The sequence below is a fragment of the Meriones unguiculatus genome, chromosome 19, assembly GCF_030254825.1.
Source record: "Meriones unguiculatus strain TT.TT164.6M chromosome 19, Bangor_MerUng_6.1, whole genome shotgun sequence".
Lineage (NCBI taxonomy): Eukaryota > Metazoa > Chordata > Mammalia > Rodentia > Muridae > Meriones > Meriones unguiculatus.
The window spans coordinates 33,176,348-33,197,071 of NC_083366.1; the positions used below are offsets into that span (position 1 = coordinate 33,176,348).

Below are 20,724 nucleotides of genomic sequence, written 5' to 3' on the forward strand. Positions count from 1 at the left end.
AGATATCTGAACTGCTGTGAATTTGCTAGCTTGCTTAAGACATACTTTGAATCAAATAGAACAAGAACTATTTTAAGCAGCATTTCCACATGCAGAGAATATTGTAGTATTGTGATATGAGATGCTTCGAGGATGCTTTTCTTCTGTCAGTGTGGACACTTAGTGGCCATGTATTCCTTATATTAGGTCACCCACGAGGTCATCTGTTCAGATAACCGAGTTGGAATTTTTCCTGTGTGTGTGTGTGTGTGCTTGCCAGGTCCTCAGAATAACAGGAGTGTCAACATTTTTGTTTTCTTTTTAAAAGTTTATGTATTTATGTATATGAACACTATTTGCATATATACCTGCATGGCAGATGAGGGTACCAGAAGAGGGCATCAGATCTCATTATAGATGGTTGTGGGCCACCATGTGTTTTCTGGGAATTGAACTCAGGACCTCTGGAAGAGCAGCCAGTGAGTGACCTTAACTGCTGGGCCAGCTCTCCAGCCTGACAGACATTATTTGTAAAAACTAACTTCATATATATGTAAGTATATATATATATATATATATATATATATATATACACACATATATATACAACATATATTTATATATATAACAAGTTAGTTTATATAAATATATAACTTTAAAACTTTTCTTTGTACAGATCAATCTTTAAACTTAGTATTCTTTTATTTGTACACTAGAAAAATGCCATTGTTCAGTTAGATGGCATGACAGTAATGAAAGGCAGAGTTCAGTGGTTGGGAATACTGAAGGAACTGTCTAGTTTGGCTTTGCCCTGAAAGTTTCAGCATCTGTAGTTGTATTCACAGAAGCGGCACAAAAAAACTTATATGGAGGAAAAACCAAAAGAAACACACCAGAGCTTCAAAACCTGGGAAAGGAGGCGTGAAGTCAACTACTTCCATATAAGTGAATTGATAGCTTCCTAGCTTATTTTGACCGTACAAAATACTACTCCAGGAAGTCTGGCTACCTTTATAATCATGATAAAGAGTCTCAGATGCAATGCCAGAAGATAGTGTGCTGGCAACTGAGGAAGACAATCCATTAGTAGCTGGAGAGCTGGCTTAGCAGTGAAGACTGCTTCCCCGTTCTTCCAGAGCAGTGCTTCTTGACCTCCCTATGCTGTGACCCTTTAATACAGTTCATGTTGTGGTGGCCCCCAGCCACAAAATTATTTCGCTGATACTCTTAACTGCTATTTTGCTGTCTCGACCTCAGGTTGAGAACCTCTGTTGCAGCAGCTCTGAGTTCAGTTCACAGCATCCATATCAGGCACAATTGGAGTAACACAATTATAACTCCAGCCACAGGGATCCAGTGCCTTTGCCTCCTCAAAAACTGGCACTCATGTGCACAAACCTCGAACAGACACGTGATCAAAGATAAAATATGGAAAAAAAACCAAACAAAACAAATGCTGGGTGTGGTGGCGCATACCTTTGATCCCTGCCCTCGGGAGGCAGAGGCAGGCGGCTCTCTGTGAGTTTGAGGCCAATCTGGTCTATAGAGTAAGTTCCAGGATAGCCAAGCCTATATGGAGAAATCATGTCTTTAAATATCTTTAATATTAAAAATAAGTATTTGCATAATTGAATCTGTTGCATTTTGCATGGTTTTTTGAGTGTCTTAATCACTTTAATTTTTAATAATATATTTTTGAATTATAAAATAGAATGACGTCAGATTTACCAACTGAGTATTTAATCTTAACATCATGGAGCAGGTGCATTAAGATAATGTTGAGCATTAGCAGGTATTCCCATGTATTAGACCTGTCTCGTGTGAAGAATGATTGGAATGAACAGCTAAACGAGAAGTGAAAAAATGGCCTTTACTTTTAGTTATAAACATTGGCAGTAAAAATTAATTGATGTTGTTATGTTTAAAAAGCCAGACATGGTGATGCATACCTTTAGTCCCAGCACTTGCGAGACAGAGGCAGGCAGATGTGTGTGTTTGAGGCCAGCCTTGCCTATATGCCAAGTTACAGGTCAGCCAGGGCTGCATAGTGAGACCCTGTTTCAGAAACAAACAGACAAACAAAATCTAGCCCAGATAATACCACTTAAGCTTATGTTCATTTCTACAATTTTAAAAAGTGGTAGAATGGTTCAGAAATAGGACCTTGCTGTTGGGATTGCTAAAACACAAGCTTATTCCCTCCTGCTGTGAAGGAAAACCAGGCTTCAGATCTCTCCCCACCCAGCGCTGTGTTTCCCTTAAGGTGCTGTAGGCAGCCGCAGCAGATTGCCTCTCCAGCCTGTGAACAGGCTGATTGCTGTTCTGCTATGTCGTGGCCTGTGAATCTCATCATGGAATCTTTATGCTCAGCTCTGTATTTGTGAGGGAAGGAAGAAACTGCAGTTTTCTCCTTATAGAAGACAAAACCCAACTCAGTGAAACCTCTCTGTGGTCGGCAGACTATCGCAGATAGGCACAAGTGCAGTATTAAGCAGGAGGGACAATTTTGATCCCTTTAGGAATTTATTGTACTGCTTTTGATGTCACTCAGACCTCATACTGTAAGCAGAGGATGGCTTTCAGGTTTAGAATAGGCATCTAGAAGCTTCACGATGCTTTAGAATTCTTAATTCAAGGTAGGGTCTTCTTTGGGAATTAAAAAAGCTCTCATCTCCTTTTTAAGGGGAGCCAGGACCCCTCCAGGTCCCCTCCAGGGCATGATTTTGTTCATATTTTGCGTTCCCAGGGCCATGTGGGGCTTGACTGGTGCTGTCTTTCCAGAACTTTGAATGTTGGCTAGCATCATGGGATGCAGGTTCAGCTGGATCACAGTGACTTGCAATCAGCAGCCAGGAGCATTCTCCCAAGGGCAAGGTTGTGCATATAAACCTCTTAGTCTAGACAGTTCAGAGGTTTGAGCAGTGGAGACTTGGTAGGATGCAGGCGTGCTTGAGGACTCACTCAAGTTGATAATGCTGTCTGCTTATCTTTGTTGTCATCTATGAGAAAGACAGCCGCGTGACCCCCTGAGCCCACCATAAGATCTGTCTGCTGCAGTGGAGGTGCCAGTCATTTTAGGGTAATTTTTTTTTTCATTTACCTAAATTCCCATCTTTCTCTGTCTACTTTTTGCCATCCCAAGGGCCTCTTTCAAAGTTAGTTGGGGCTCTGTAAACTAAGCAGTCGGGGATTGAGGTAAGAATGTTGCATTGGGTTGAGCACAGACCTGCTGTGTTTGCAGCAGGTAGTTACCAGCGAAGGTCCAGTGAAGTGTTGTTTAACGTAGACCATTAGAAATGTTCAAACAATGGAGATAGGTGCCTGTGATGGAAGACACTTGCTTTTCCCCCCCTGCTTTCGCCCTGAGACCCCATGGTTGATGAAAGGAGAGGGAGCGAGGTACCCATCACCTTGGGAGGCTGTCACTTGAATTTCTCCAAAGCTTCAAATCCTGCTGTAGCCCTCTACAGTCTGCCGGCCTGCCAGTGCGGTTTAAAGGTTGCAAACAAAGCAAATGCTCCCTCTTGATCCATCTGGGCCCCTCCCTCTGTCATCCGTCATTGTCAATGGGAGATGTATGTGTAGCAGTGCAAGGGCAATGACTGACCTCAAGGGTATTGGCAATGTTCTTAGAGAAGGCATTGTTTGTTCAGCCTCTTTGCAAGCTCTGCTCTAGGCGTTCCTGAGCCCCTAGCTGGGGCCTGACTGCAGACTACAGGGAGAGAGGGAATATTCTAGTATTAAATCTATAGGAACTGTATTCTCCCTGCCTGGCATAAGCCTGTTCTACTTATCAACACACCCAGTCTCTTCTGTTTTTATTTCTGCTATCTCTCTGGCCCAAGTCCTGTGGGGAATTCTGAGAAGGGGAGGCAAGGACTTGGGTTCTACTGGTTTTTATTCAAAGAACATCGGCATGTAAATAATGAAAGAAAGAAGAGCTGATAAGATGCAACAAATGCATAGTCAGGAAAAAAAAATGAAATAATGCTCCTTTCAAGTACAGGGAGGCGGTTGCCTGGGCAGGAAATGTAAAGGACAGGACTGGAGGGTGGGATCCCCAGAGCTTGGAGTCTGCCTGCCTGCGCAGGAACAGTTGGTCCTCACTGCCTGGAGGCCTGGAGGCCTGCACGTGCCCTCCACCCTGGAGAGGATGGTGTGTGTGCAGGCACACTACCCCAGTGTCTGAACATAAATTTGTCTGTTGGCTCCCTCTCAGTGTTTCCAAGGAATGAACCGAGGGTCGCAAAATGTTAATGGGGAGAGTATCCAAGTGAATTCCTTTGCATGAAAACATCCTCTTTTTTTTTTTCTTTCCTATAAATATCAGAGTAATTGCTGTGGGTTTGAAATGTACATCCTTCCAAAATCCTACCTGAGAACATCTTCCTTGTTAACAGGGCTGTTTGAGTTCAGTGAGGAGTAGCTAGAATGAATTCTTCATCACTTACTGCCTGGGACCTAGGGTTTCCATCTGGACACGGGGCCCCATACCTTCTCTTCCCATACCATATGGGATAGAGAGTGTGGGGTGATCACGAGATGCCATGAATGATGGCAGTGAAGGGGTATTTATTTCCCTGAAGGAGAGGTGCTTGTTGGCCAGGGATCACCGTTACTTACCGGGCTCCAGCTTGTGTTTTAATCTTTCGGCATCGAAAGTGTGGGTTACCAGGGACTCAGACCTTGAGCACGGTGGTGGTGGTGGTGGTGGTGTTCTTTTCTGGTTAAAATCTCATTTGGCCAGAAGTCTTTTCCTTCCTGCCTCCCCCTAACATTTTGGTGCCTTCTCTCCACCCCCCACCCGCCCATCTTTTTGGCTTACTGCAACCTGAGTGCTACTTTTTCTGGGAAAGCCTGATATTCTGACTTGAGTTTTTATAATTTAATGATAGAGAGTTTCCTTAGTAAACCAAATTTAGAATCCTAGAATGCTTATCTTATATCCAGACCTTGAACATAAAAGGCATTTTATACCCGCAATTGTTCATTTAATGAGCAATTGCGAAGTGCAGGCCGGTTAAGGGATTGAGCTATATGCACTATTATTGCAAGAAGTATTCCGAAATACCAGAAATAGGACGTAAGCTCTGATCAGGGAGACTGCGAGCACAATTACCTTCTTTTCAAATCCTTCTGTGACACTGCGGGAGGAAAAAGGACTTTGAAACTTGAAAGGAAAGAGCTTGCTTTCAACCTCAAAAGCTAGGAGGAAAGGGCTCTGAAATTTGCTCAGAATTCCCAATTCACCATTAGCCTGTTTCTTCCTTTAGCCTCAAGGCATTCTCCGCTTTTTGAAAAGATGTTAAGAAATTCAGTCACAATAGAGAGCCTAGTTTTGAACATGTTTCACTCGGTCCATTGAGGTCTGGGCTCCAGCCTTTGTGTGGGGTGAATTGAGCTGAGCGGCTAGCTGGTTGGAGAGAGGTGAATGAGGAGTCGCTGTGCAGTAGCAAATTCTGGCAAAGGAAAAAAAAAAAAGCTCACCCTTTCCTTTATTTTGTAATGTGCATTCCTGTACAATCCTGCCAGTGGCAATATGTGGAGTCCAGACTGTCCCTAAGTCAATATGGAGTACTTGGTTTATAGCAACTCTTGTTAAGTTTGTCTTGTAATTGAAGCTGCTGTTGACCTTGCTTGGGGACCATTTGTAAAACCGTTTATTTAGCATAAACTGAAATAATAAACCCTCCTTCTCCGGGGCCGATTGTGATAGGGTGACATTAGTTTGATTTAATGATTACCCGCCTGACCCTTCTGCTGGAGAGGGAGGCTTGAATAGGGAGAGTTCACTTCCAAGCACTTGCGAAGAATACTAATGAGCTTGTTAAATTTAGCATGGCTCCAACCACTTTTAATTCCTCTAATGGGAGCCGCACTGCCTGCAAGAGGGAGAGGCAAGAAAGGCCAAGGGATGCTGAGAATGTTCCTAGAGGGGCCATACAGCTAGAGAAGCTCACGGAGAAGTTTATAGAAAGTAGCTAGCCCGAGCCCAGGGACTGAGTTGTAAGTATCATCTGTTTGCTTACCACCCTCTCCTCCCCCATCCCATAGCTTTTATAGCTTGGGGGCAAGAGAGGAGTAATGGCATTAAAATGGGTTTTCAACAACAGAGCGAAATGGGTGTTAATGGAGAGAAGAACAAGCAGGTGTTCTTTAAGCTCCCAAGCATCCATTTTTGCAGGGAATGGAGGTCTTCTACCTAAAGATGCCTGGTGGAGTTTTGTTTTTGCATGGAAAGACTTGCGTGACACATGTCTTGCATACTAGGTGAAAAAGACCATGTCTCCTGTGTCCTGGGAGTTTGTGAACAACTGTGCAAGGAGTGTGTGTCTGAGTCCTCTTTCATAGAGCCCGGTGCTTTCTGCAGACCTTCATGATAATGGGCTGCACAGTGTTTGCAGTGATTTGCTCTTTCTGAGTTTCTGGCATTAAGTTGTAACTCCATGTTGGCTGATTTTGGAGGAGTTTCTAAGACAGGGTACTTCGGGCAGCTCTGTCTTTGGGCATGGATTCATCCAGGTCTACCTAAGCACAGATGACAGAAAGAATGTCCCAAGCAGGATATGATGGCAGCATTTGAAGTAATTGCTCCCTTAAAGTTTTGAGAGAATGGCATGCTTCAGTTTGATCCCCCAAGCTTGCAGCTTTTCAGCAGGGAAGCTCAGTTGCTTGTGTTTGGCTGTTAAAAGTCCATTGGCAGATGCTCTTGGAGCTGTGGGCTGTTTGCTTACATTTTTGCTGCTGACTTCTGCTTGTTGCCATGGTGGACAGTATGTTTCTGTCAATAATTTGGCCTGGTGTAGCCTGTCTGCACTGACTCTCAAACTTTATTGAACAGCTCTCCTCAGCTGAATGAGATGAGACAGCTTTCATCTTTTGGCATGCAGAAGTGGTTGCTAAACTTATAAGAGCAGGCGGCAATACTGCTCGGGAGTTGTGCTTTCCTTGTATACACAGAACTCTCTGGTCTCTTCACTGTGTGTATTTGGGAGCATGTGTATTGTCAAGTTTTCATCTGAATGCTCATCAAAAGCAACTCAGCACGGGAGGTAAATCCACGAAGCATGTGTCTTCTGGCATTTGGGGGCAGTGGGTTGTTGAGTAACAAGGTCACAGCGCCAACTGCGTAATAAAAGTTAGGGTTTCCTGATGAAAGTTTCTATATTGAAAACATTCTTGCCTGCATTTAACTTTATGAAGGGAATGCCTTCACTGCTTTCCGTATTAACTATTTGAGCTTGTATAACCTTTTCTCACATGTTGGGCTAATTCTCATTAGCAAAGTTACTATGCTAAGAGGTGCCTCCAATTTTTTTTTCTACCTTCTTTCTTTCTCCCTGAAGGTTGAAAGGGCCTGACAGGGCGGAGACCATACTAACCCTCCAGGTGTGAGTGAAGTTGCATTCACATGCTCATTATAGGGAGACACACTGCCAACAAGAACCAGAGCTGATGGTTAGGGATGCAATTTTTAAAGGAAAAAAAATTTTTCTCTTCTGGTAGGATCAAGCCAAGGAACCTCTATTTTAAACCTGGGACAGATGAGTAGAACTTGCTTACACATATTTCCAAGAAAATGCTAATTATGTGTGTCACAGCCCCTGTACAGAATGTGCCCCTCACTGCTCTAAGTCTCCAGGTTAACTTCAACCTGCAATTTTAGATGAAGGGTTTACAGGGCACAAGTGAGTAGAAACTATGACTTGGGCCATTTGAAGGTTGTAGGACTCTTCATAAAACTGTTAGTTTCAGTGTTTTTTGTTTTTTTTTGACACCATCTGTTTTGTTTTTTAAAAAATAACTGGAGTCCTTGCTCTAGCCTGTAACTTCACTGCTAGTGAACCTGCAGGGCAGACCAGTGCCTGAGTGTATTAAGAGGTAGAAGAAAAATAACGGTTCTTTTTTGTTTATTTTTGGTAGTTTCTCTTAAGATTACCAACAGCAGTGATTTGAATTACTTTTGCAAAGATCAATGTGAAAATCTGGGATTATTTCAATTTTTTTGTGGGTTTCAGTTGTTATTTGATAGATTAAACCTGTTATTTACTCTTTAATTATGAGGTATCAGGTGAGGATCTGCACGAAACAATACTAAAATAATATTTCACAGTTGCTTTGTGGCAGTCAGCAGATTCACTGTAAAGACCCCCGCATACCCCATCAAGCTTTGCGAGGCATTTGGGGTAAAATAACTCAGCATTCGTTTTCAAGCTTTACACACAAATGAGCCGAAGTTGTTGTTGTATTAGGTGAAACAGTGGTTGTTATCTCAGTTTGTCGTGATACATAGTACACACAGCTCTGCGTACAAATTGCTGCGGGAGCATTAGAAGGTAGCAGCTTTCCTGGTGCAGGGACACTTAGGTAGCTCCATCTACTTATGATTTCTTGGAAGAGAACTTTACATATTGAGATGTGTTCAGTCTTTCTGAGGTGTTCAACTGTGATTACTTATTCCCACAGAATTAACTTTTTTTTTTAAAGGATCATAAATCTGGAAGTTTTTGAGTTAGGTATTTAAGCAGTACCCATACAGCTTTGTTTCTGTGAGCTTTTTCTGCCAGAGCAGCAACTGCGGGCTCAGTGCAGTTTGCCTGGGGTGCAGAGCTTACTGTGTGTGAATCTAACAGGCAAATGAATCCACCTGCCATGGGTTCAGATAGCCAGTTTGGTTGAAGTTTATGCATGAGTTCTAGCAAAGGTCATCCAGTCACATTCACAGAGAAGGGTGGTGGAGACATGGAGCGTTCTTAGAGACCAAAGGCAGCTCCAGTATTAGGGATCTGGAAATGAGCTGCATGTGAATTTCACTCTGTTTCGTAGGAGTTGGACTCACATCATACCAGAGTCTTACTTCAATTAGAGCATGGCAGGGAGCAACATCCTGGACTTTCCCCCTTTACCTGCACAGCCTTGTTCCACCTGGACCTCTAGTCCCACTGAGTTTCCCACTTGGTTCCCAGGTTTGATGTATGGGCAGACATTTGAAGTGTATCTTAGGAGGCTCTGTGCTGCTCGTGATTCACACCTTTGGCCCTGGTCTCTAGGGGGCTTTCAGTTTCATTTCTGGCCTTGTTAAATCTCTTGGTGTGTTACAAAACAGATTTAGAAAAAACAAACCCCACATTTCTTGGCCGTCTCTCTAATAGGTCATCTTCTGAGAAACAAAGGCCCAGCATTTCCAGAACCACCCAGAGCCCCACTAAGCAGCTGGACTTCTCAGTACCCTGAAGGTTTTGTTTCTTTAGACAGGCAGTGAGAACCTGGTCATCTGTGATCTGAGATTGGCAAAACTATCAGCCTCATGTGGGACCTGCAGGGTCCTGGTGTGTTTTGAGGAGAATCTCCATGGCCTTGCCATCCCCAAGCTACTTTGCACCTTAAGCTTATTTCCTGCTTTATCCATCCACTTGTAACGTTGGCTGTCATTCATAGACAACTTTGCTTTGCAAATATCCCACCACAGGTGTGTAGTTTACAAAGTAAGTCGCAAAGGACAAAGACACTTCTTTCCAACAGAGAGACAGGGAGAACTATAGTGATGACTTCTTTTTTTTTTTTTTTTTTTTTTATTGTTCCTTAAAGTAGATTCTAAAGTCTTTCATTTTTCTTCTTTCTCTAGAGGATGAAAGTCCTGGACAGACCTATCACCGAGAGAGAAGAAACGCAATCACTATGCAGCCTCAGAGTGTGCAGGGGCTCAGCAAAATCAGTGAGGAGCCCTCAACATCTAGTGATGAGAGGGCCTCACTGATCAAGAAGGAGATCCATGGATCTCTGCCACATCTGGCAGAGCCCTCTCTCCCTTATCGTGGAACTGTGTTCGCCATGGACCCCCGGAATGGTTACGTGGAGCCTCACTACCGTAAGTGCTTCCTGCCAATTAGAACTTTTTCTGGGAGACATGGGGCGGGGCGGGGGAGGGGAGCTGTGTGTGTGTGCGCGCTTGTGTGGTGGGTATGCATGTGCTGTATGAATTATTGACCCTACATTTATTTAAAAAAAGAAGTTTAATTTTACGGTTTTTTCCTACTTCCGTTTCTCATCCGTTCCTTTTAGAGAGTGACAGTTTCTTGTAAGCAGTTTCAGGCTTTTCAGGGTGTGTGTGTTTGGGGGGGGGGGGGCGTTTCAGGAGGATGATTTTGTTGTGAATCCACATAGGTGTTTGCTGGCGTTTGAGCCAGGTATGTTCTGTCTGTGCAGAGATGCTGCTGGAGAAAAATGGTTGGAGGGTGGGAAACTATTAAAGCAGGCTACATTGAAAGCTTTTGGTACAGTTTGTCTCCTCTGGGATGATTTTTGGTATAATGGTTTTGTCTATTCCCATGCTTAATTTTAACAATTCAGTGCCCAACTTGTTACTATGGGAGTCTTTACAGTGAGCCCCACTCTCCTTATGAACCTGCCAGAGACATTGGAAGTTGCCTTTCTAGTCCTAACAGAATTAATGAAATTGAGCAAGTCCCTGAGCATAAGTATATGACAGTTCTTTCAAAGAGAGACTATAAGGTAAACATAAATGGGCTGAGTTCACTTCAGGCCTGTTTCTGGTTTAAGAACATAATTTGGCTCTGTAGTAATGAAAGTCATGTTGAGGTGGCGAAGCTGGAAGCTCCTGATTACAGATTTATCACCTTGCCAGGATATAGGCTTGCCATTTAACCTTCCTGCCTCCAATTCCAGATGATCCATTGAGCTCCAGAGCGGGAGACTGGTTTGTGTTTCCCTTTTCCCACATCATTCAGAAATTTTAGTGTTTTAAGGCAAAAGGTCATTAGCCAGATGACTGATTAGTGAGGACAGCTGATTAGAGCGTGTTATTTTGCTCAGGAAAGTGCCCAGGATAAAAGCTAATTTCATCCCTTCATTAGTTGCCTGGAAGCAAAGGGGAACACTCACTCATCAGATCAAAGCGTCTTGCAGCAACCTTAAGTCCCAGCAACTGCTTTCCCCACCAGAATATATTGTTGGGAAAAGTGGGATGCAATACTTTGTAAGTAAAAAGGGCACTTTTTTGGTCAGAAGCATGGAAAAATTTTTGCTTGGATTTTTTTTTTCCTTTTTGGTCAGCTTTTAAAAAAATTAACTGCTTTTCTTGGAAAGAAAAAAAAAAGCCCATTGGTCCCATTACTGAAAAGGTGTCTGTAGATGCAGAAGTAAGAGTGGAGGTGTTTGAACAACTGTTTTTCCTTCCTCCTTACTTCATTTTGTTTTTGACTGTTAGGAATGAAGATTCCAAATGATGTTGGTAGGATGTTTTTCTCTGATCACATTTTGAAGTGTTTTTCATTGTGTTTTTATTTGCAGTCCCCTTTGAGCATCATTCATGCAGAAAGCATCAGGGATTCCCATATACTCCCTACCTGTATTTATATACTCTTATATTAAGTGCACTTACTGTTTTTTTTTTTTTAAACATCCAGCCTAGATGCCTGACCACAAGCTCCTTGCAGTGTTTTGTCTTTTTGTGTGAACACAAGCTTTTCCCATCACAGTGATGTTTTGTTTTGTTTTGTGTTTTTCCAGATGCCCACTAATTAGTGAGGTGTTTAATTAGTCCAGACAGCTGATGAGCACTTCTTTCTGTTGGCTGATGGCAGTGGAACCGTTAACTTTCTGTCCAGTTTGCAGCTTGTTCTTGCTTTCTTTGTCTTAACAGTTTCCCATTGAGTCATCTCTCCATCGTTTGGGGGCTGGCTTTCCCTTCACCCAGGACCCCTGTACTCACTCAGCAGGCTGTGTGACCCGTTTTCTGGCTCAACAAAGTAACGTTAGCTAATCATGCCCTGAAGAGCTCATTGTGATTTAGATCCGTTTATTGTTCTTCTGGTTTGAGGATATAGTACTTGTAGGTTGATTATTTTTGTGTTTTCCTACGGTATCATACAAATGGATGTTAAAGTACAGTTCTGGTCTGTGATCTAGATCTGTTGCCTGTAGCCCCTTGGCAAGTGAATTTTGAGGTACCCACCAATGGTTTCCCTAACTTGGGAGCATTACATACATAGTTGTGCAGAAAGTCTTGAAAAACTGCACAGATTTGGCTTCAGATTCCAGTGTTTCGCTTATCAGCACTGTGACATTGGCCCAGTGTGTTGACTCCCAAGAATCGATTCTTTGCTCTCAAATACGTGTAAGGACACGAGTGTCTGTGCTTTGGGGTTCTGCATTTGAGACAATGAAATGAAATCTTACTAAAAAGAGCACATGTTAGGGGCCTTAGTTTATGAGGCCATTCTGCTCTTCTTCCTTCTGTGTCTTCCCTTCATTACTTCTCTCCCTCCATCACTCTCCAAACTATGTTGTTTCTTCACAGTGTATTTTGTTTGCTTTGTTTTGTTTTTCTGACAGACTTGGGCACCTTTGTCTATATACACACATCAGAAAATAAGTGGGCTGTAGTTAAGGAGGAAAGAGTTGGGGTGGCGAGACCCATGCCCCGTGCCACTTCTAAAGACAGGCTTTCTCCTTGAACCCCAGTTCCTCAGGCTTTTGTCTACTTTGTAAGTGAAGACACTGAGAAGCTTTTAAGTTTGTCTGAGAGGTCCTAACATTTTAAATTTATTGAAGGAAGTACTTTACAGTTGTAAGTAAAAACACAGAAAAAGGTACAGTATTATTTGTTGATATGAACTGCTTAAAAGATTCTAAACTCAACTTGCATCAGATAGGGTATGCCTTTTTCTAGAACCCTGTTGGGCTAGTTAGTCTCCTAGTTGTATCTCAAGTGTGTTTTTTTTTTCTCTTTTTCATTTGTTAAAGTGTTTATGGTCAAGTCTGCACCCCTCACATGGACTTAATTATCCAGGCAAAGCTAATGACCAATGTGAGCTGAAGGTAATAAATGTCCTAAGAATTTAAAAAATGTATCTGAATGAGGCATAAAATTTTATTCCAGTTCTGTTCCTTGTGGGTGAAGCTTGCCTCCCTGCTCCGAGTGCATTGCAGGCCTTTTTCACTCACTGCTCAGTCACATCTCTGTAGGCCACTCATTCTTCTCTCCTGTGTGTGCCAGCTCTTGGAGACAGCTGGATAGAAAAGACTCCACCAGGCCAGTGTGGCTGGCTCCGAACTCAGTAATTCCTTCAATTCTCTGTGGTTGGAAAATGTAGACTTTTCAAAATGCCTAATTTGTGCTTCTATATATACGCTAACTTTGTGTTTCTAAAGTGTGGGTAGGTTTCCTGTAAGACCAGAAAAGGGAATTTAAAAAAAAAAAATCTTTTTTTTTTCAGAAGGACATATGTAAAATTTTTATTGCATAAGATTTTATTATACTTGGGTATGCAGTGCTACGTCTTCACAAATTGTAGTTAGGCAGAATTCAAAGTATTTTAGGTTTTGTGGGTTTGACTTTAAAAATACGAAAAGAGAAGGAAAAAAAAGAAGGCCCAGGGATAGCGGGCACTTCAAACATTCCCAACATGTGTTTGGAATAAAATCCACGCAGTGGGGTGGGGTAGGGTGTTCTCTCATGAAGGGTAGCTAGCTGTGGATGGGCTGTATATCAGGGCAGGAAAATAAGCATGCAAGCTGCATGGCTCAGGCATGATGTGGTGCTGACAGCCTCTTGGCCACAGAATCACTCACGTGTTATAATTTGGGATACCATGGTGGGGGGAATCCTAGATTTAGGAACCCTATCTGCTTATACCAGAGTCAGGCTAAGAGAGCCCATCTCTTGCCCAGAGCTTGCGGAGCAGAGTCTTTCCCCTCCAGATATTTCAAACTACCATCACCCGCTGCTTTCATTTACTGCCATACATTTATTGTTTTATAAACCTGGAAAGGCAGGTGACATAATAGTTCAAGCATTCCTTGTACCCTGACTGACACCTAACTTTTATTTTCTTCCCTTTTACAGAAAACATGTGTCTCACTGTCTTCCTCCTCACTGTGAAGAGTGTAGTTTTGTAGCTGCCCCTGTAGGGTTCCGTGTGTGAAGTTTGTTGGATTCATTGAGCATGTCATAGAAGGTCTCAGTTTTGTTAAAGGGGGCACAAAGAGTTCCTTTTTTTTCCCAAAAGTTCAAGTCTCCCTCATAGTTTTATAAGTTGTGCACTGACTGTTTTTTCCCCCTGTGAAACGTCCCCAGTGCCCCCCCCCCCGCTTCCAAGCAGTAATTCTTCATGGAAAATATGATGCATTCTTGCATGCGAACTTGGATTGAAAACACACTACTGCTACTCTCCCTTACGTTCCCCAGCTCAAATGACAGAACTATTAGTTGCTAATTAGCAAAACCTGAGGAATTAGCTTAACGAAAAGAAATGGAATTTTTAATTGGCTTGCATTTATTTTCTGTGGAAAGCTATTGTGCTGAGCCCACTTGTAGTGTTGTGTTGTTAAAAAAATTTTAAAAAGCACATGCAAGTTTTTTTTTTTTTCACCTGTCTGTCTTTGTGCTAGCTGTTAGAAATACATCTTCTGACCGAGGGGGAAGAGGATGTGTATTTTACATATTTAATATATGCACCTGCTCACATTTCTTCTCCTGTGCAATTGTCATCTTGAGACTGTAGAGACGAAAATGCCTACAAGGCAGAAATGAATAGCTTGGTGTTGACCAAACTGCAAAGGGAATGACAGTTCCCCGAGCACACAGTTCCAGCCTCATCCAGATTGTCTCTTCCTCTTTGGAGAACCGCTACTGAGCCAATCAGGAGGTTTTGTTTCCGTACTGAATGTTAGATTATTTAAGTAGAGTGACTGGTGCTGGGTCATTCTCTGGGGGCCTTGCTGACTATCTTGCTGCCTAGCCGTGTGGGGAGGGGAGGAGTGAAGCTGTCAGAGTCTCCAAACTGGTGCATAACTCTTATTTGTGAGCCTAAGACACTTTGCTTCTCTTCTGTGTTCTCAAAAGTTTATTGTGCTTCCTTCCAGCAACCCAGGGTAGAAATAGAAACAATGAACCATTGCTATAGACTGTCACAGCTACATTCCAGATTTCATAGCTACCTGCAAGGTGACTAAAACGTTACAAAAGTGGTGATAATTCTAGCATTCTGCATTTGAACTTTTCCTAATGAAGGTTGAGAGATGGATGGTAAGTGAAAGTAGGAACCAGGTAACTGAGGAAATTACTGTAGCATTTGGAGAAACGGCAGTTAGTTCTATCTGTAGATTTTGAGGATAGATTTATTAGAAATCCACACAGACGAGAAAAAGAAAGGAGACCAGGATTTCTTGAGAAAATCACTCAGCCAGTGACAAGATGGCCAACCCCTTCCATACCTCCCTGTAATGTCCCTTTGGCATCAGTCAGAACTGTCTCCCTTTGGACCTGGGCTCTGATGCTCCTGCCTTTGTGGTTCTGCTCCTGTGGTTGCTTCACCTCGACCAGTTAGACGTGAACCCTTTAGAATCCGTGTAAGTCCCATGTTTAAACACATTGTTATTACCTTCCTTTGGTTGTCACTGTTCCAAAGCCACATCTCTTTTGGAACACCGTGATCAACTCAAAGGTTGCACTTGGCTTTTATGTCCATCAGATTTCCCTGGGAGAAATTTAGGGAGAAGGCCTCTGTCCTACCATAGTTGGGAGTATGGTTAGCAACTGTTAGGTTGCCCAACTGTGGCTGTATTGGAGAGTAAATTTCCACCTCTGATTCTGCTGAAATAGAAAGAGATGCCATTGCTTCTGTTGTCATCTTATGGTTAGTCATTATGAGGTGTAAAGTTGCTGGGATGCACATGAGTGATGAGTTGTGGCCCTTTGGAATAATTTGACAGGTTAGTCACAGAAGGGATCTGAAAGCCTTTTTTACTACTGTGGGCTAGCACAGGAGAGCTGTCTGTCTTCGTCGACGTGACACTCATGCAAGATGGGACTGCTTGGTGTTTTTCCCGAAGCTGAGGAAAGCATAGTGCTCGCTTGCCCTTTTTCTTCAATAACCTCAGTAATTCACGATTTTTGGTAATAATGTCCCCAGTGATCCTTGTCCAATGTGTGTGAAGCCCATGTTAATGAGACCTCACCTCATAGCTCAGCTCAGGAGCAAGAATACAGCGTTCCTAAATTGTCACGTGATTTTTTTATACCCTTCTTAATTTGGCAACCACCCAAAGGTCACAGTATTAGGGTTTTTCCCCCTCCATGCCCATCTCCCTCCTATCCCCCTGTTTTCCTTCCTCACTTTTCTTTAGAGTGAGGCCTGGAGACAGTGACTCCTGCCCTCCTCTAGCCAGCTTCTAACAGCTTCCTTTTCTGCTTCTAATGGAGGCAGCATTATTCTTGGCCCTCCTCCTTTTTCTTGTATAATTAAAGAATTTTACCTTTGATGTCTCTTGAAAGCCATGTCTCCCATCCTGCTTTAGCTTTCTTGATCTTGCATCTATAAATTTGTGCTGTGTCCTCAAACTTCTCCGAAAAGGGGCTTGATTTTCTCTCTTTGTGCCTTTCCCCAGTTTGGATTAATATAGAGTAACCAATTTGGTCTCTTATTGCAGTCCCAGTGCCCTGATATAGTTTAGATTCTTGTTTCCCACTTTCTCAGTTATTTATGGTTTTTTTTTTTTTAAATTTGTGTCTTTGCTTCGGTCTCCGGTAAATAAGTTGTTTTCATATTCTGAGAGCCTTCCATTCTTTTGGGGGACCCAGATTTTCATTGGCTTCTATTTCAGCTGAATTTCTTCATCTTAGAACAAAGAAAAGAAAAACAAATCTTATTGATTGATTTGACTGCTCAGCTTCTGATAGTGTAAGTCATTTGTTTAACTGAGCATGTACTTATTGAATGGCCCAAGTGCTACAAAACACAATCAGTCCCCTGCTTCTGAGGAGCCTTGGCTTGTGGTTCACATAGCCAAATAGAAACAGCGACTGAGAAGGACTTTCCAGAAAGGACAATGCAGTGGTTTTTTAGGAATATATGAAAGACACAACCTTAATTTCTCAGCCCAGAAAGCTGTCTGAAGGAGGTAATAGTCAAGAAATTATAAGGCAGAGGCAGGAGGAAAGAGAAATCTAGGTGAAGGGATGTTCCCACTGCTCAGGAGGAGAAAGGAAGCCTGATACCTGGGGGGAGCTAAAGACCTTTGTGGGCAGAGGGCAGATACACAATGGGAGAGACAAGGATAGAGAGATGTTGACAAACTGATGTCCTTAGAATCTGTCTGTCCTGCATCAAATCCCAGATGATCCCAGATGCCTTCTGGGACTTAACTTGCCTGGCTGGCTGCTCACAAACACTTTGGGCAGCATTTTATATATATATATATATATATATATTGATATGAAGACAGCATGGTGACATTTTTCCCTCTTGTTCTCCAACTGCTGCTCTTGTCTGTACTAGGTGACCCCAGTGATCCCAGTATCTTGAACCCAAATTACAAATCCCAAACGTGGGAAACCATGTGCCCATTTTTCTAAAGAACTAAGTATTCTGTGTGAAGAATGCTTACTTTTTTTTTTTAAACCTTCAAAACCTCATTCTCCCAGTGAGAAAACTCAAACCATTGAGTTCATTTTTATTGGGAAGCTCCTGAGTCTGCATTAGGAGGACAGTTAAGTCAGAAAACCTGTAGGAGGAACCTTTGTTCAGCTGGGTGGTGTATGGAGCCAGCAGTAACACGGAGAAGCTGGGCAGTCCAGCAGCCAAAATGTCAGGGAAAAGAACAAAGACTCCCATTAGTGGAATGAGCTTTCAATCCTCCTGGCCTGAAATAATCTGATGGAAGAAGCTGGAACCCTGGAGGAGGAGACACCGGCCTCCCCGTGGGGGTCCTGGGCTTAATCAGCAGACATTGTACTGGTCAGTGGGAGCCCACTCTAGGGAGCTGGTGTTTACCTTGTCCACTGGGGGGACCCAAATCTACATGCTGATTGTGCTCTGACTAGAGTGTGCAATCGAGGGAGGAGCCTGTTTCCTAGGAAATAGAAAGAAGAGCAGAGAAGTGTACATAGGGGTGCTGAGAAACAAACACCCCTCTTCTTTTGACTTGCCTCCTTGGGCTAAGCCTGAGCTCACACTGGGCAGGATTTCAAGGCTCCTCTCCTTGTTTCTGTTTGTCCCCTTTGTAAGGAATGCTTCCACCCCTGCCCTATCCCCTCCTCATCCTCCAGTTCTCAGGGCCTAGAAGGGAGTTGCATAATGTGGTTTTCCTGTGGCCTTATTCCCTACCAGAAGGACTGTGATCCCTTCTAGCCCTGCTCCCTCACTTTTTCCATCCCCCTACTAAAATCTCTTCAGCCACAAAGGCTTCCTTCCAGGTCCCTATGTATCACAGCTCTCCTTGGTCTCTAGGCCATTGCAAATGTCCTTTTATTTTTTTCTCTAGACTACTCTTCTAACTTTGCCACAGGGTTGTTATAATGTCATTGTTCCAGGAGGCCCTCTGGAGTATGTGGATTGACCTTGTATGCAGCTTACTTACTATAATATGTATGTATATACCCCCAGCACACACACATACATCTAAGGGCAAACATTTTTACATAGCCCCCTTTGTCATTGATATTTTGATTGTGTTATGTATCTATTACATTGCTGTAAACTTGATGACCTAGAGACATCGTCAGTGGACAGTTGGAGTCACCTTTCTAGGATACTTTTCTAGGCCCCAGTCCCTCTATTTGACCACACAATACGACCTATGTAGGCATACAGCACCTGATATTTTCCTCATTTTAAAAACTGTTATTTATCTATCTATCTATTTATTTATTTATTTTTAACCGTCTGCTGTGACTGAGGCACTGTCCCAAATGGCCAGTGTTTGCCAACTTGCTCTCAAAGCTGGTGAGAGGGAACACATACCAAATACCTAGTCAGAGACCTCAAGAAGGAACAACAGATGGTACCCTGAGGATAAGGCAACTGGAGATGGGCTGATGCTGCTGTTGCTGCTGCTGCTGAAGGGGGGAGGTGGAGCACCCTGATCAGGAACTGGAAGCCAAAAAGCTGAGGTGGGAATGGGCAAGTGTGGTCCTAGCCATGGAGTGGGGTGGTCTGGGGAGACAGGTGGGATGCTCCCTAAGACTTGTTTTAGGATTGTCACTCAGGTAGCAGGGATAGAATGTAGAGGTGCTTGGCAGGCTGATGCAGCCGGCCATCAAGGAAGCTCCCTCCTCAGAAACTGTGGCCTGGATGTGGAAGGCCTCCCTCTGTAGAACATTTTATATCACAGCCTCTGCCCTTGAGCTTCTAAATTCATGCAATTTCTTGAGTTGTTGTCAAGACCTCCCCTTTGATAGATGAGGATATCAAAGCGCAAGGGGGCAGAAGAAGTTGCCTGATCGTGTAAGGTTGAGAAATGGCTAAACTCAGGTTTGAGTTCAGTTTTACCTATGATCTGAGGTTCTTTGCTTATGTTTCACAGCTGACTGAATTTCAAAGGAAGGTGCAAACCTAAGCAAGGGCCAGGTCTGGTGGACAGTGGGTCAGGCTCTATGCCTAGGCTCAGAAGCTGTATCTATCTTGAGGCCCTACTACTGGTAGTGGGAGTGGCTATGTGTAGATTTAGGGTGCAGGTGTTTAGCGTTGGAGAGGCATGTGGCTCTTTGGCTATTCAGCCTCATCCTGGTGTTCGACTGGTGCTTGTCATTTCTGTCCCACACAGAAAGATTTTAATTCATTTTTTTTAATGTGTATGTATGTGTGAGTTCGTGCATGCGAAATTGGGGCTTGTGGAATCCAGAGAGGTAATCAGATTCCCTGGAAAGGGAGTTACGGGACATGCCACTGGGAACCAAACTCAGGTTTTCTGCAGGCGAGTGTGGGTTCTTTGTAACTGAGTCATCTTTTCATCCCTGAGTTTGGTCATTTTTACCTTTGTGTTCAAGTGAGTCTAATGTCAGTGATCATGAGAAATTTCTAGTTAATTAATACTTTCTCAAAGAAAGTGAAGTTACATCTAAGTTAATTATAGGAAGGCTCTGGGTCCTTTCTGCGCTTCCATTTAGGGGAAAAAGTATCAGTCACTGTAGGCCCCTGTGTGGAATACGTGTTGTGCCAATTGCTGGTCTGAGCCTCTTTTGTTTGTATAGAAACACATTTTACCTTGAAGAATTGAGGGCCAGCTAGATCATGTGCACGTTTGGGCCTGGGCTTCATGCCTGAGATTTGAGGTAAAAGAGGGAGGTCCTGGCTCTTCTACTCCCCCCCCCCAAATTGTGTGTCTTTACTCCTGATTTCTCTTGATGGCACAGCAGCACTTGGAACACAGGCCTTCTCTTTGGATCAAAGATCTCTACTTTTTATTTGAACTCCCAGTTCTAAAGAGCAGGATTTTATGTACTAGGAGATTTGTTGTATCAACAAATGACACAGTATCTGGTGCTCTGTAAACCTTTTCTTTACCCAGAGCCACCAGCAACACAAGAGGTCACTATATGATGCCCAGTCTGTCCTTCTCAGTGACTTTGCATAGGGAAGAAACCTCTCCATGCATCTGCAGAGGAGTTAAGTGTCAGGCAGAGTGTAACAACATTAGCCTAAATACTTGGGATTTTCATTTGGAGGGATGCAAAGTGGGGCCCACCTAAATGTCTAGTAGCCCCACTAAAATGGACAGGAGAGTTCATTGTTTCTTGAATTTGGCATCTCAGATAAATGGAAAGGTCTTAAACATGATCGAGGGAACAGAGGGACCAATTTTGAGAAAAGACGAAAAAGACATTATGGATAACAAAGCCAGTAGAGGCTAAACCTAGATATGCCAAATCTTAAGCAGTCATTGGAGAAAGACATCGAGTGGAAAATCTGTGGAGCCAATTGATGAAGCCTCTGGCATCTTCTG

General features: G+C 43.1%; 1 protein-coding gene across 2 annotated transcripts in view; it reads left to right on the forward strand.

Annotated features, from left to right (window-relative positions):
• Positions 1-20,724, forward strand: part of Gli3 (GLI family zinc finger 3) — a 271,582-nt gene that overhangs the window by 73,862 nt on the left and 176,996 nt on the right. For both annotated transcript variants that reach the window (XM_060372711.1, XM_021640081.2), the window contains exon 3: positions 9,605-9,847. In XM_060372711.1, coding sequence (XP_060228694.1) covers positions 9,605-9,847 — 243 coding nt within the window. The remainder of the gene's footprint in view (positions 1-9,604; positions 9,848-20,724) is intronic.